The sequence below is a fragment of the Rhinolophus hipposideros genome, assembly GCF_964194185.1.
Source record: "Rhinolophus hipposideros genome assembly, chromosome: X".
Classification (NCBI taxonomy): domain Eukaryota; kingdom Metazoa; phylum Chordata; class Mammalia; order Chiroptera; family Rhinolophidae; genus Rhinolophus; species Rhinolophus hipposideros.
This window is the reverse complement of record NC_138046.1, coordinates 5793713-5810037: the sequence shown is the minus strand read 5'-3', so window position 1 is coordinate 5810037 and position 16325 is coordinate 5793713. Positions and strand designations below refer to the sequence as shown.

General features: G+C 38.2%; 1 protein-coding gene across 1 annotated transcript in view; it reads right to left on the bottom strand.

Moving 5' to 3' along the window:
- F8 (coagulation factor VIII) overlaps positions 1–14798 on the bottom strand; it is a 122156-nt gene extending 107358 nt beyond the window's left edge. Inside the window, exon 1 of the mRNA XM_081041946.1 lies at positions 14431–14798. Within this exon, the coding sequence (XP_080898072.1) occupies positions 14431–14576 (146 nt within the window). The 5' untranslated portion in view covers positions 14577–14798. The remainder of the gene's footprint in view (positions 1–14430) is intronic.
- Positions 14799–16325: the final 1527 nt, after the last annotated feature.

Sequence of the window (16325 nt, the reverse complement as noted above, 5' to 3'; positions counted from 1 at the left end):
GAGACAGCTTCTGATTGTGGATAGTAGCATGCTTAGATCAAAAGCCAAACCATACCTGGGATTACCAGGATGTGAAATCAATAACAAGGTGCCTGGCATTTATTGCTTACTTCTTACTTTCTTAATATTTTGCTGAAATAACAAAAATCTTAATGTTCCTTTCAGGAGCAACCACACCAGAGAATCATTCATTCCCATAAGAAATTTTTCTTTTTCCTTTCCTTTTTTAAATTAAAGTTTATTGGGGTGCCGATGGTTAGTAAAGGTACATAATTTCAGGTGTACAATTCTATAATACATCATCTATATATCACATTGTGTGTTCACCACCCAAAGTCAATTCTCCTTCTGTGAATGCTGAGGTAGAGAAGGGAAATGTAATCTGGAAATGTAATCTAAAAATGGCAAAAATTGCTAAATTGGAAAATCAGTGACCTATAGGGAATAAAATATTTTTTTCAATTTTTTTATTGTGGTACGACATGTAGAACATAAAATTTGCTATCTTAAACGTTGTAAATGTACAATTTAATGGTGCTAAGTACATTAATATTGTTGTACAATCATCACCACCATCCATCTCCCCTCTTTTTATCTTGCAAAAGTGAAACTCTACATCCATCAAATGATGACTCTCCATTCCCCACTCCCCCGTCCCCTGAAACCACCATTCTAACTCTCTGTCTCTATGATTTTGAATAATCTTAAGTATCTCATATAAGTAGAATCATACACTATGTGCCATTTTGTGATTGGCTCATTTCACTTAGTATAAAGTCCTCCATATTCATCTATTTTATAGCACATGTCAGAATTCTGTTTCTTTTTAAGGCTGAACAATATTCCATTCTATGCATAGACCTCATTTTGTTTGTCCATTCATCCATTCATGGGCACTTGGGTGGCTTCCACCTTTTGACTACTGTGAGTAATGCTGCTGTGAACATGGGTATTCACATATCTCTTCAAGATCCTGCTTTCAATTATTTTTGGTAGATACCCAGAAGTAGAATAGATGGATCATATGGCAATTGTTTTAACTTTTTGAGAAACCACCACACTGTGTTCCACAGTGGCTACAACATTTTACATTCTCATCAGCAGTGCACAAGTGTTCCAATTTGTCATACCCTTGTCAACACTTATTTTGTGTTTTTTTTTGTATAATGGCCATCCTAATGGGTGTGAAGTGGTATCTCTTTTGTAGTTTTGACTTGAATTCCCCTAATGATTAGTGATATTGAGCATCTTTTCATGTGTTTATTCGTCATTTGTATATCTCCCTTGGAGAAATGTCTAGTCAAATCCCTTGCCCATTTTTTTACTTAAAATTTGTTTCCTATTACAGTTGACGTTCAATATTATATTAGTGTCAGGTATACAGCATAGTAGTTAGACATTTATATAGCTTATGCAGTGATCCCTCAATAAGTCTAGTACCCACCTGACACTATACATAGTTATTACATAATTGATTACATTCCCTATGCTGTAGTTTACACCATTGTGACTGTTTTCATAACTGGCAGTTTGTACATCTTAATCCCTTTCCCGTTTTCACCCATTCCCCAAACGTCCTCCTATCTGGCACCCATCAGTTTGTTCTCTGTATTTGTGAGATTGTTTCTGTTTTGTTTGTTCATTGATTTTGTTCTTTAGATTCCACATATAAGTGAGGTCATATGGTATTTGTCTTTCTCTGTCTGACTTATTTCACTTAGCATAATATCTTCTAGGCCCATCCATGTTGTCCAAAGCCCATTTTTCAATCAAGCTGTTTGCTTTCTTGTTGTTGAATTTTAAGGAGTTCTCTATATATTCTGGCTATTAATCCCTTATCAGATATTTGATTTGCAAATAGTTTCTCCCATTCTGTGAGTTCCTTTTTTACTCTGTTGACAGTGTCTTATGATGCACAAAAGTTTTAAATTTTCACTAAGTCCAATTTGCCTATTTTTTCTTTTGTTGATTGAGCCTTTGGTGTCATATGGAAGAAATCATTGCCAAATCCAATGTTTATGTTTTCTTCTATGAGTTTTATAGTTTTGGTTCTTATATTTAGGCCTTTGATCCATTTTGAGTTCAGTTTTACACGTGATATTAGGTAAGGGTCCAATTTCATTCTTTGACACGTGGATTTCAGTTTTCCCCACATCACTGTAGAAAAGACTGTCTTTTTCTATTGAATAATCTTGCAACCCTTGTGGAAAATCATTTGACCATACATGCGAGGGTTTATTTCTGGACTCGATTGTATTCCATTGATCTACATGTCTGTATTTATGCCAGTACCACACTGTTTTGATGACTGTAGCTTTATAGTAAGTGGTGAAATCAGGAAGTATGTCCTCCAACTTTTTTCTTTTTCAGGATTGCTTGGACTATTCAGGGTTCCTTGAGATTCCATATGAATTTTAGGGTGGGTTTTTCTGTTTCTGCAAAAAACATTAGGATTTTGATAGGAATTGCATTAAATCTGTAGATTGCTGTGGGTAGTGTTGACATCTTAACAATATTAAGTCTTCCAAACCATGAACATAGGATGTGTTTCCATTTATTTATATCTTATTTAAATTCTTTCATCAATGTTTTGTAGTTTTTCGTGTACAAGTCTTACACTTCTTTGGCTAAGTTATTCCTAAATATTTTATTCTTTTTGATGCTATTGTGAATGGAATTGTTTTCTTTTTATATAGTTTAATGTATTTTAATAGTAACCTTATGAAACAGCACAGAAGACAAACAACATTAAAAACATGTGCTTGCCTATGGGACAAGTCAGTTAGAAAAGTATAGCAAATGTATGATAAAAATGAGTCTGCTGTATGATAAAAATGCTACAAACACCACTTAGTCATCAATAAGGAATTTACTAATTTAGAAAAATCCAAATGCTGGCATTGTCCAGAAAAATGTAACAGGTTTATTTATAATTGTTATAAAGTTGAACTGCTGACACTTGGTTACTGAAACATTTTGACTTCATGTCCCTGCATTTATATTAAAAATTCACACACAAATAAAAATGAGAAAAACTGTCAATACCTGATTTCTGTCCCCTATTTTTCCATGTGCAATCATATACTTAGGTACCTTTTGACCCCATGAGAAAATAATATGTAACATTCAGAACTACCAATAACAGGAAGAACAGAATTTACTTAAAAAAAGAATGAAATGTTTCCCATCATAGTGGATTCTTAAGCATATTCACCATGTATTTGGTGTCCTAGTTGGATGTCTTTTAGCATAATTGTTGCATGTTTGGCATGGATAGCACACAGGTTGGTGTCTTCAAAAAGGCCAACCAAATAGGCTTCACTTGCCTCCTGTAAAGCACCAGGAGCTGCAGTCTGGAAGTGCAGATCTATTTTGAAATTCTAAGCAATCTCTGCACCAGATCCTAGAAGGGAAGTTTGTGAATAAGTTCAGCGGACTCCTGATAACATCTAATTTCACAGAGTGCCAGTCCTAGGCCTGTAATGAGGATGTTTCTTCACCCCTCAAGTAGAGCATGCATTCTTAGAGTAGCTTTCGTAGCCAATTGCTTCCTCCTGGGTGCTTTACCTCCTCCACTGACTTGCCAGCAGTCTGCTTTGTAGGAGCCATGGTATAGAGAGCTCCTTACTTAGCTCCCTTCTCCTTTGGCTGGAGAAATGCAACTTATTTTTTTTAATATAAATTTTATTGGGGAATATTGGGGAACAGTGTGATTCTCTACGGCCCATCAGCTCCATGTCATTGTCCTTCAATCACGTTGTGGAGGGTGCAGCTCAGCTCCAAGTCCAGTTGCCATTTTCAATCTTTAGTTGTAAGGGGCGCAACCCACCATCCCATGCGGGAATTGAACCAAAAGCTCGTGCTCTAACCAACTGAGCAATGCAGCCGCCCCGCAGCTCACATTTGTGTGTTGAATTTGTATCCTGCTATTTTGCTGAATTTATAGTTCTAATAGTTTTTGTGTAGAATCTTAAGGGTTTTCTATATATCAGGTCATATCACCTGCAAAGATCATTTTGGTTTTTCCTTTCTGATTTGGATGACTTTTGCTTCTTTTTCTTGTCCAATTGCTCTGGCTAGGACTACTAATACTCCTGTGACTAGAAAAAGTGGGCATCCTTGCCTTTTCCCTAATTTTAGAGGAAAAGCTTTTACCATAGAGTATGATGTTCACTATGGCTTTTATTATGTTGATGTAGTGTCTTTCTAGTCCTAGTTTATTGAGTGTTTTTATAACGGAAGGGTGCATAATTTTGTCAAATGCTTTTTATGAATCAATTGAACTTACATCAATTTCCCCTTTATTCTATTAATGTTGTGTATTATATTGATTGATTTTTGTATGTTGAACCATTTTTGCATTCCAGGAATAAACCTCACTTGGTCATGGTATATAATCCTTTTCATATGCTGCTGAATTCAATTTGTTAGTATTGCTGAACATTTTTGCATCAATGTTCATAAGGAATATTGGTCTGTAGTTTTCTTATAGTGTCATTGTCTGGCTTTGGTATCAGCGTAATGCTGGCTATAGAATGAGTTAGGAGTGATCTCCCCTCTCCAATTTTTTGGAAAAGTTTGAGAAGAATTCATGTTAGGAATTTTAAAATTTTTAAAAGGCAACATAACTTAAAAGTGCACAATCAGATTTCTGTTTTCCAGCCCAGTGGGTAAGAAGCTTAGAAATCACCATTCCATCCTAAGAGTAAGTGCAAACTGCTGTCCCAAAATTGGAGAGACAGGCGAATACAGAGAATCATAATTTACCAGAGCAGAAACCTTCCAGAAGAAATGTCTGTGGCAACCTGTGCTGGGGTGGCCAAAACTGAATTGTAATTGATGAATTTCTGGAGGTGTGGAGTGAAGTCTGAGAGTTAAAAACTCTGTCATCAGCCCTGCCATACATTTTATGAGCCATGGCAGAGGCTATGCATGGGCGCAATATCATGGACTCACCAAGGCGAACCTAGCTGCTGCTGCTACAAACACCCAACTTGCCAACAACAGAGACAAACAGTCAGCCTGTTATGTCACCATTCCTCAAGGAAACTGTCCAGACACTTGGTGAGCCTCACTAAGCACCAGTAAACTGCCCTAATAAACCTCTCGTACACATATACACAAACACACACACAAGCAGACAATCCTGTTTTTGAATTTTTGTGCTTAAAAACCTATAAAATCACACAAGGAAGAATAGAAGTCATGACTTGAACAATGTTGGTTGGAAACAGTGTTTTTCAGCTTTCAGACAATTCACTGACAGCTGTAAATTTGTGGAAATGCTGCCACCCAGGGTCAGCAGACGTGATTAGCAGAACTGCGTAGAATCACTGAAAACTTAAAACGCTCCAAGGTGCTTGACAACCAAAGGGAGCTACTGCAGGTGGGCCGTGACCTCTTTCATGAGGCACAGTTACCCTCCACCCACCCAAACCGTGCAACACCGTGGGGCCCGACGGTGGGGAAACACATCCAGGTGCACATCAGGATGGAAGTCGAGTAGGTCCCTGAGTCTGTGCCCCTGGAGCTTTGGCGAGGGGTGTGGCCCAGAGACCTATGTCTGGACTATTGTAGTGAAAAATGAAAGTGCAGTGGACAGATTGCAGACACACAGACCCTGCCGCGTGAGGTTCCTGGAGTCGCTCCCAACACGACAGGCATGGAATGGTGGAAAGGAGAGGGGTGGACAGGCAGCTGCTGGCAGAAGGAGGCTCTGTGACCCTCAGACGGTGTCGTAATCGAGGCAGAACGAATCAGCTGTGGAAACGAGGGAGATTCCCTCTTAACAGAAGGGTTTAGGTCAGCCTTAAACTAGCGAGCCTGTACCTAACAGTTTAGCATCCATTCACATAAAGATGGATGGAAACCCAGGAGAAACTGGCCAGCCTACAGTCACAGAGGAAGACCTTAATGCCCTTCGGGGGAATCTAGCAGCAGATTGGTTGAGCACGCAATTTGAAACTTTGCATTTTTTTGAGCAGATTTCTCTCCAGGAGACTGAATGAGTGGGGCAAAGGTGAGGCTGACTTAATTGTCACCTCTCTGAGCTCCCTCTGCTTCCACAGAGCCCTGCATTTCACTGTATTCCAGGGTTTCCAGGACACCCGAGAAAGCACGTAGCAGGAACAGCTCTGCCAACCCAAAGCCATGACAAATGCATTTCTGTCCTGGCTGAGGGCCAGAGGCCAGAGTAGTGATAAGAAAGCTCTTCCAGTAAAAGGAGTTGAGGACGGAATGGGGTTTTGCATTCCCCAGAAGGCACACGTGGGCTACAGGAGCAAGTTGTCAGACGCACATCTCGCCCACTCTGGCTACACTGCCAACTCTCCTTCAAATCACACCCATGACCATATGGGGGGTCCCTGCTGACCAGTTGTTAGGGGAGGAAAAGACTGAGCTTTATTTACAGATGAGTCAGCTGGATGTGCTGGTGCAAGCCAAAAGTTGACTACTGTTGCACTACAGCCCTCCTCAGAGGTGGCTTTAATAGTGGTGATGGGAAATATCCCTAGAGGCCAAACTTTGGCTATTGCTGTGGATTGTCCATTTTGTGTAAGAGAAACAGCCCGAGACTCAAACACATACAGACTAATGGACAGCAGCAATTGGCTTGGCTGTCTGGTCAAGGGCCTAGAAGGGAAAAGACTGGAATATCAGGGACGACGATGTTTGTGGTAAAGACTTATTAGTGAGTGGGCGCAAAATAGAAAGATCTTCATGTCACATGTTAATTTATGCATGGACACAAAAGCATGGGTTCCCACTAAGGCAGATCTAGTTAGTGTTGCCCCTAAAAGTCCAACATGTCAGCAGCAGAAACCAATGCTGAGTTCGCAATATGGCCCTATCTGTCATAGAGACTGGCAAGCTATTCGGTGGCAAGTTGATTGCACTGGACCCCTTCCATCCTAGAAGGGATAGCGCTTCATTCTGATAGAAAGAGGCATGTATTCCAGGTACGAGGTATGATTGAAAAATCACCGTTGAATGTCATTCCTCTCCCCGCCCTCCCCCAGTGTGGGTCCTCAGAGCACGCTGAATAAACTTCCTACAAATTCATCTGTCTCACAGTATGCTTCCAGGGACCCAACCAGTGATATTAATTCATATTTCAATGTGCTCTAATTTCATCCATATCTAAAAATTCCGATGGCACTAGCCTACGCATAGACCTACATGGCTTTTAGTTATTTAACAACATTATTTGATCCTATATCATTGAATGCACGCCTCCTTTCAGTCCATTTGTCCTATCTCCTGGCCACTTTGGGATTTATGCCCTTCCGTACTCGTCAACTCATCCCTACTTTGTTTCTCTTCTTCTTTTTCCATTTTGTCTCCTTGGTTCTGCTGAGTGTACCTTACCTGCTTTCTCCAAAGTGTCCACTGGTTTCTAACAAGACTCAGACCCATGTCCAAAGATAGGTATTTTGACAATTACAAGCAGTTTAATATTTCTGACTAAAATGAATATAGAAGACACACAGAAACTGTTTACTCAAGCAATAGCTTGGAAAAGCAGAGAGGGAACAGTATGAAGAGGACACAGAAACACACTTTTCTCCCTCTGAGGGAAGAGTGAAGAAACAGAAGCCTGATAAACAAACAAGGTTGTGAGACAGAGGAACAGCAGGCCTAGGCCTAGGTTCAGAGTAGGCCTCTCTATTCACAGATGTCTCTATTCATACGAGACATCCCTAAGAGCGTCAGCACCAACCAGGTGTGTGGTTCAGTTCAGACATGAGCCTCCACAGGACCAATACAGCTCCCCAGCCTGAGACCTTTTCCGTTAAAGTGGATATTTGTCACTAAGACAAGCACGTGATTTATGTGCCTGTTTCAGTTTCAGGGTAATCTGCACAGTAAGTGACAAAATGTTCCAGAGTTCACAGGTTTTATTCCTTCCTAACTTCTGTGGGTTTTTTGTTTGTGTAGTTCCCTTGGGATTTGATAGAGAAATCTTGCCAAATATATTTGGCAACGATGTCCTTGACATGAACTGTTCTCTCACATTTTATCTAAAACCGATCAGAAAACCTATTATATTCCCTGACCCTTGCTTAGAAGAAGTTGAGCAGCTGCCGGAACAGATAATAGAAAACTGAATTTCCCCAGATGTTTATTTCAAACCTTGGCAGAAGTTGTCAGGATATGTTCAGAGTCAGTTCATCCTGTTAATCAGTATCAAAATAATCTAGACTACGAAATGGTATCATCAAAATAAAAATTCTGTTAACTTTTTTTTTGTAAATGCGTGTGACTGCCTACACAACAGCAGAAAGCTAGATAACAAATAGATCATTTTCTCCATTCAATTCAATTTTACACTCAGAACATTATTCACTATGCCACAGATTGGAGGCCTGATGGAAGCTACAATACAAAGCACAATGTATGAAGTACAATTCTCTCAATATTAATTTTTAGCAAGACTGACATTAATGGATACATGGCTAATTGTTCAGTTAAATACCAGGCTATTGACCATCTGGGCCTCTCCTTCAGGGTTATTAGCACTGCACAACTGCAGATGATACCATAGGAGGAACTTGGATCCCACCTCATACCATACGCATACACTGAGGTACCACTTCATAGTGATTAAAATAACTAAAATTAAATACGGGCAAATGTTGTCCAGGATGTGTTACAATGGGCACTTTCACATGTTGTTGGCAGGAGCAGGAAATGGTACAACCATTCCAGAAACCAGTTGGCAGCCTCTTATAAAGTTAAACATGAATTTACTATATGATCCAGCAATTTCACTCCTAGATGTTTAACTGAAATAAATGAAAACAGATACCCACATAAAAACTTGTACAGTGGGGTGGCTGGTTGGCTCAGTTGCTTAGAGCGTGATGCTAATAACACTAAGGTTGCGGGTTCAATCCCTGCATGGGCCACTGTGAGCTGCACCCTCAAATCAACAACAAAAACAAAACAAAAAAAAACAACAAACATACTTGTACAGGAATGTACATAGCAGGTTTATTTATATTAGTCCCCAAGCTGGAAACAATCCAAAGGTCCATGTGATAGTGAATGAATATATAAATTGTGATATAGTCCCATAATGGAGCAGTAATCAGCAATAAAAAGGATAGAACTACTTTGTGCAACAATGAATTCAAAATCATGATGTTGAAGATAAAAAGCCAGACACCAAAGAGTGCATACTATATGATTTCACTGATATAAAAGTCTTGAAAAGTCAAAAAGGAGTCTGTGATTCCAGAAAGCAGCCTGTTGCCTGGGGCTGGGTTAGGGTAGGGAGACTTGCTGAAAAGTTGCAGGAGGGTTGACGTAAATGTTCTGTGTGTTGATTAGGGTGGTGATTAATGTAACTTGTATGCATTTGTCAAAACTTATCAAACTGCACATTTAAAATCTGTGCATTTCATTGTGTGTAAATTATACCTGTGGTACACAAAACTCTGTCCCTCATGGTCTTTGTCCTTTGGTGTTAGGCCCATGAATATGTTGTTACATAGCAAAAAAACAAAACAAAAAACCAAAAAACAAAACTCTGCAGATGGAATTATGGTTGCTAATTAGTAATCACCAAGGTTCTTAAAAGTGGAAGAGGGAGGCAGAAAAGAAGGTCAGAGAGATGTAGCAGAAATTGAAGTCAGACAGACTCAAAACACGAGACACTTGACGCACTCTTGCTAGCTTGGAGATGGAGGGCACTGCATGGAAACGGAGAGAAAAACATGCATTCCAAATAAGCCTGGAAGTAAATTTTCCCCAGAGCCTCCAGTAAGGAACAAAGCACTCTAAAGACCTTGATTTTGGCCTTGCATGACCCTGAGCAGAGTACCCAGTGGATCCCACCTGGACTTCTGACCCACTGAAACTGAGATAATAAATGGTTGTTCTTGCAAGCTGCTAAGTTTGAGGTAATTTGTTACACAGCAATATGTAACTAACAGGATACTCAAAGTTGATCTAACTGTTAAAAATAACTTGATGAGCAAATAAAAAATGCAATTAAAAAGTATGCCCTTAAATGAAATCAAAGAGGATATTACAAAGTATATTGAAAAAAATGAAAAGGAAACTCTTCATGCCATAACTGATGGGATTTGGGGAAGTTGTCCTCAGAGAAAAAGATATAGCATTAAGTGCCTTCACTATTAAAAACAAAGGACAAAAGAAAGAAAATAACATATAACACTTTTCCTAAGATATTAGAAAAAAATACAGCACAATAAGCCAAGAGAAACTAAGAAGAGACTGTTGATAAAGATAAAATCTAAAAAGTAAATTAAATATTAAAAAAATAACTAGGGGGGTGGGGGTTGGGAGATGAGGGTAAGCGGGATCAAATATATGGTGATGGAAGGAGAACTGACTCTGGGTGGTGAACACACAATGGGATTTATAGATGATGTAGTGCAGAATTGTACACCTGAAATCTATGTAATTTCACTAACAATTGTCACCCCAATAAATTAAAAATAAATAAATAAATAACTAGGAAGAATAAAGAAACCCAAAAGCTCATTTTTTAAAAGACTATTACAAACAACAAAACAGACAAATTCCTGGCAAACCTGTTCATCGATAAAAGATAAATAGAAAAGATACAGAAATGTAAGAATGAGAAAGGGCACATAACTACAGATAATGTGGAGTAAAAGAATCATGAGGGAGTGCTATATGCAACACGGTGGCAATAAAATTGAAAAAACAAAGGACATGATTTCCTGGAAAGATATAAAATTATTAAAGCTGACTCATAAAAAAGTTGAAACTTGATTTGACTAATTATCATAGAAGAGCCTGAAGAGATGACTGAAGATATTGCAAAAGTCACTTGTACCAAATGGATTCATAACTGAGTCTTTTATTTTATTTTTAAGGAGGGTGCAGCTCACAGTGGTCCATGTGGGGATTGAACCGGTAACCCTGGTGTTATTAGCACCACCCTCTAACCAACTGAGCCAACCAGCCACCCCATCTAACTTTTAAACAATAGATAATTCTAATGTTATTTGAGCCATTCTCGGAAATAGAAAAAGATGGAGCACTCTCCAATTCATTTGATAAAGCCAATAAAACTTTCATACCAAAATCTAATAATAATAGTAACAGAAAATAAAGCAATCGATCCATCCACACAGTGTCTAGAAATATTAGTACATAGAACCCAGCAATAAAGTCACATGACATGAGATTGTACTCCAAGAATATAATGAGTATTCAGTGTTAGGAAATCTATTACCAATCTATTTTTCATCAACATGTTAAAGAATAAAATTCAGGTGATGCTAGATGCTGAACAGTAATTTCTAATAAAAATTGTATGGCAAATGGGAATGACAGTAACAAAGGCTATTTATTAAAAACAAACAGCAAACGTTATTCTAAAAAGCAAAACATTAAGACTATTTCAGGCAAAATCGTGGATTAGACAGGAATGCTCGCTTTCAGTGCTATTAACATTTTCTAATAAATTCAATAAGAAAAAGAAATAATTGGCTATACACACTGGAAAAGAGCAAAAATTTGTCTCATTTTGGATATGATTCAATACCCATAAAGACTCTAGAGGGAAATTACTAGCATTAGTAAGAGAATTCAGTAAGGTAGCTAGATTCAAGAAGAGTAGACACAAACGGATAGCTTTTCGCTATTCTGATACTAAATGTCAAGAAATGGAAATAGGAGAAAACATTTATTAACAATAGCAACAGTTATAAAATTCATAGGGATAAATGTAATAATAAATTATATTTATTATATTAATAAAATTAATGGATAAGTTTAGTGAAATTCCAATTGGAATCACAATAGGGCTTGGCTCTTTTTTTTTTTATTTGAGAGCTTGATTGACTTTAGTTTTTAAATTTTTTAAAAAGTAATTGTTTTATTTTCAGTTAGAGTGACATACAATATTAGTTTTTTTTTTGACACATAACATTTTATTGAGCACTTACTACATGCCAGGTACAGTTCTATTTGTACAATATTAGTTTTAAGTGTACAACATAGTGATTACACATTTATATAACTTATAAGGTGGTCAGAAAAAGATTTTAACCTTTTTCCGTGGAAGAATAAAATTTCTAAAAAATGCTAAGTACAAAAAACAGTGATGAGCAATTACACTTTTCAGAAGATATAACACCTGAAACTAACTAACTAAATAAATTTTTTTAAAGTTATTTCAATTTTTATTTTATTGTAATGTTAGAAACAGCAATATTTATTCAAACCATGTTGTTAAAGCCCTCGTCTAGGGAAGAAATTTGGTAGATGACCCAAGAATACGTAAAATAAATAAAATTTAACAAAAGATGTTATAAACCCATTGTAATCAAATCAATATAGTATTGGCATAGCAAGATAAAAGTAGATCAGTGAAACTGCATAATGAATCCAGAAATAGATACTGATATATGTGAGAATTTTACATGATGAATGTGCTTATTCAAGTCATGGCGAAAGACGTATTATTTGATAAATGGTGCCATTGCAATAGGCTGTTCTTCTGGATGGAAATAAACCTAGACAGACCCAACTCCTATACCTAATACACAAAAATAATTATCAGATGAATTGAAGCCATAAATGTAAAAAGCAAAACAGTAGGGTTTGTTTTTTTTTGCAAGAAAATATGAAAGAGGACACATGTGACCTTGATATACAGAAAAAAAGTTATAAACAAAGTCAACAGACAAACAATAGGTCTTGGGGAAAATTGCAATATACACCAGTATATTAATGAAGTATATCAAAGAGTTAACACTTGTAACAATAAAAGGGTTATTACAATTAAAGAAAATGAAACATCTCAAAGAAAATTGGGCAAAACCATGTAAATAGTCAAATCTCAAAATATAATTGCAGTAGCCAACAAGCATTTGAAAAGATATTCAACCTCATCAGAAGTAAAAGAAACACAGAGTAAGGATGCAATATCACTCTATACCGACTAGATTGGCAAACATTAGAAAGCAAGATAAAACTCATTGCTAATGTGAATGCAGGGAGAAGGGCATTCCCATACATGGATAGAAATGTTTGAAGAGTTCTGGCCTTTCTAGAAATTAAAAAAGAAATATTAACTTCATTTATAATATCCCACTTTTGTAAAAAACAAACGAAAAAACCCTAATGGCCAAGAAAATATTTATTTGCATATATATGTACATATGTGTGTGCACGAATATACGCAGGGTGCCAAAAAATGTATACACATTTTAAGAAAGGAAAAAAAAAACTGTTTTAAAATTGTAATACTCAATATATACTGATAATGAAAGATACATATAAGTCATGTGTGTACATTTTTTTGGCATCCCTGGTATATTATTATACTAGGGTTACCTGGTTGGGGATAAGCAAGAAGGGGGCTAATGTGGAAGGAGGGTGGGAGCCGCAGAGAAAGAACAAAAATGACTATAAAGTATGTATGACATGACCACATTTAATATTCACAGTGCCACTACATATGTATTGAGTTTAAATCTGTATACTACACATTCAAAGAAAACAAAACAAAATTTAAAATAAATGATTTCAGCAGTCCACTTAATAAGCAAAAAGCAGATAAACAAAATAAACCAAAGGAAATTAGGAAAAAGAAATGAAACAATAAAAGTAAAAGCTGAAATTGATAGAACCAAAAGATGGTTCCTGATAAGACCAGTGAAACTGAGGAACTTCCTGGAAATAGTCTTTTTAAGAGCGGGAAGGAGAACATACACAATATAAGAATGAAAAAGGAGACGACTACAGACACAGAACTGTTTAACAATATCACAAGCCCATTATGTAACTTGATACCCATATATTATCAAATCTAAGAATAACTGCTTTCCAGGATAATACGTGTAACCTAATTTGACTGAAGAAGAGGTAGAAAAATCTGAACAAATCGATAACCATAGATAATATTGAAAAAGTTATTTACTGCTACTGTCCCAAAATGCACCAGAACTACCCAAAGATGAACAGCTTCTGATCTCCAGGCTAATACTATCCTTACACCAATACTGGGCAAAGATATCAAAATCACACCACGCTCACATGCAATAGAACTAGAGACTAAACTTGTGTGTAATACTGATGGGGTCTCATTCCTCTGTTCCTCTCTATAGAAGCTGTGTTCTCTCTCTTAACGCTCCTTGCCTCTTCACACTTCGTCTACTTTATCCTCTCATTTCCAGGGTGGCAGCAGGTGACAATGAGAAGCCATGGACAAAACAGAACAAAATATCAATGAATAAGTCAGATCTATTGTAAGGATTGGCAATTAGCATTTGTGCTAATAGCGCAGATGCCTGCATGCCTTACCTGGAAATGCCTTTTCAGGCTTAACTAGTATCAAGCCATCCTAACCCAATGTCTGCACCTTCCTCCAAACAGAGTCACGTCCCTACGACCCTGGTCGGACCCTATAGAACATGCCTTTACCTTGTATCCACGTACAGCTCACTGAGCAGTTCACTTTGCATGTAGTCCCAGGACAGTTCCACCGCACCCAGGTAGTATCTTCTGGTGGCACTAAAGCTGAATGGCAAAAAGCACAGAAAGAAGCAGGTGGAGAGTTCTATTCGCATGGCTCTTGTGGCTAGAAAATGTTCAACTGGAGAAAAGAAAGATGAATTCTTCTCTAAAATGTCTTTGGCTCTCGAGAGAAAAAAAGGGAAAAATTTCTATGATTTAGTGCAAAGTCTCAAAATTTTTGCAGAGAATTTTAGGGAGCTTTATCTGCTGGATGTGACAAGCAGCAGCACTAAGCAGTAAGGGACAAGATTGCTTCCCTTTTGGCCGTGGGAAGCAGCCACAGGAAGAACTGAATAGGGAAAAGGAGGCTGAGCTAAAGTTTAACTCATTCACCTCTGAGAGCAGTAGGGGCACAAGAATGCTGCTTTAATGAGAACCTTTAAGGAAAGGAAAAGAGGGAGAAGGGGGTCAAGGTGAAGAGTACCTTTAATTTGTACTCATATTCCTAACCCTCTTCCTTAGTTGCTGTAGCAAGAGAAATTCTGGATGTCGTTGAAGATTCTGGAATCCACTTGCATAAACAAGAGTGACCAGTATTCTAATAGTCTCCCTACTTCTACCCTTTCCTCTCACACAGCCACCACCAAGTGATTTTTTAAAATTATAAAGCAGATCCTGTCACTCCTTTGCTGAGAACCCTCCACTGGCTTTTGGCCTCACTCAGAGTAAAACCCTACATCTCTACCAGGGCCTAGAGCAGGGGTGTCCAAACTTTTTTCAACGTTTTTCACCAAGGGCCACATGCAGTAAAATACACAAACAGCCGGGCCACTCACTCGAGGTGAAGTACGTATTGCCTCACCTGGTTTATTTAAGTAAACTAAATATAGTTTTGGAATTTGCTGAGGGCCAATTAACAATGGATTGCGGGCCGCAGTTGGCCCGCGAGCCGCAGTTTGGACACCCCTGACGTAGAGCATCTGCCGTGATCTGTATGTTCCTTCACCCAATCTCTGTGATCTCATCTCACTCTGGCTACTAGCCTCTTTGCTCTTCCTTAAAATACGAAGCACACTCTTGCGCATAGATCTTAGCACTCACGATTTCCTCTACCTGAAACACTCTTCCTCCAGATCTCCACACATTTCCACTCCCACATCTCCTTCAAGTGTTGGCTCAAATCTTGCCTTCTCAATGAACTCAAATATGGACCATGTTTACATGGTAAGCTCTCAACCCACACTGGCACTAGTAATATCCCTTCTAGCTTTTCTAGATAGCACTCATAACCACCCACAATTTATGTATTTATTTATTTTGCATTGTTGTTACCTGATGCTTCTTAAGGTTCTTTACATTTGGCCCAGGTACAGGATATATCTACATCACATGGACCCTGAAAAAGAAGGACTCCTAGTGGCTAATGGGGCTCAGTTTTAAAAGGAGAGCCTAGCAGCCTTTTCTAAACAGGAGCTTCTCATTCACGCAGACTGCACTTTAGGGAGAAGCCTGCACTGAGCTGCCTGCCTCCTGCATTGAACTGCCTGCCGGCCTTGTGCCCCTGCCACCTGAGCCAGCCTTTATAAAGGAGTTCCTGGAATAATATTTCATCCAATAGAACTGAGATTTCCCCGTCCAACCGGAGCCGCACAACTATATCTCCATCAGAATCTTCACTGACTGATCAGAGTGGCTCCATTCTGACCAATCAGGACAGTGCCTTTTGGACCAGTCAAACTGGGAGGACTTCTGTCTATACAAAGTGCCTTCTGATTCAGAGAGGGTACTTTCCCTTTCTACCTAAGACTGAAGTCTGTTCCCTGAGGGAAGCTGAGGCACCAAAGATGAAACACCAAAGAAGA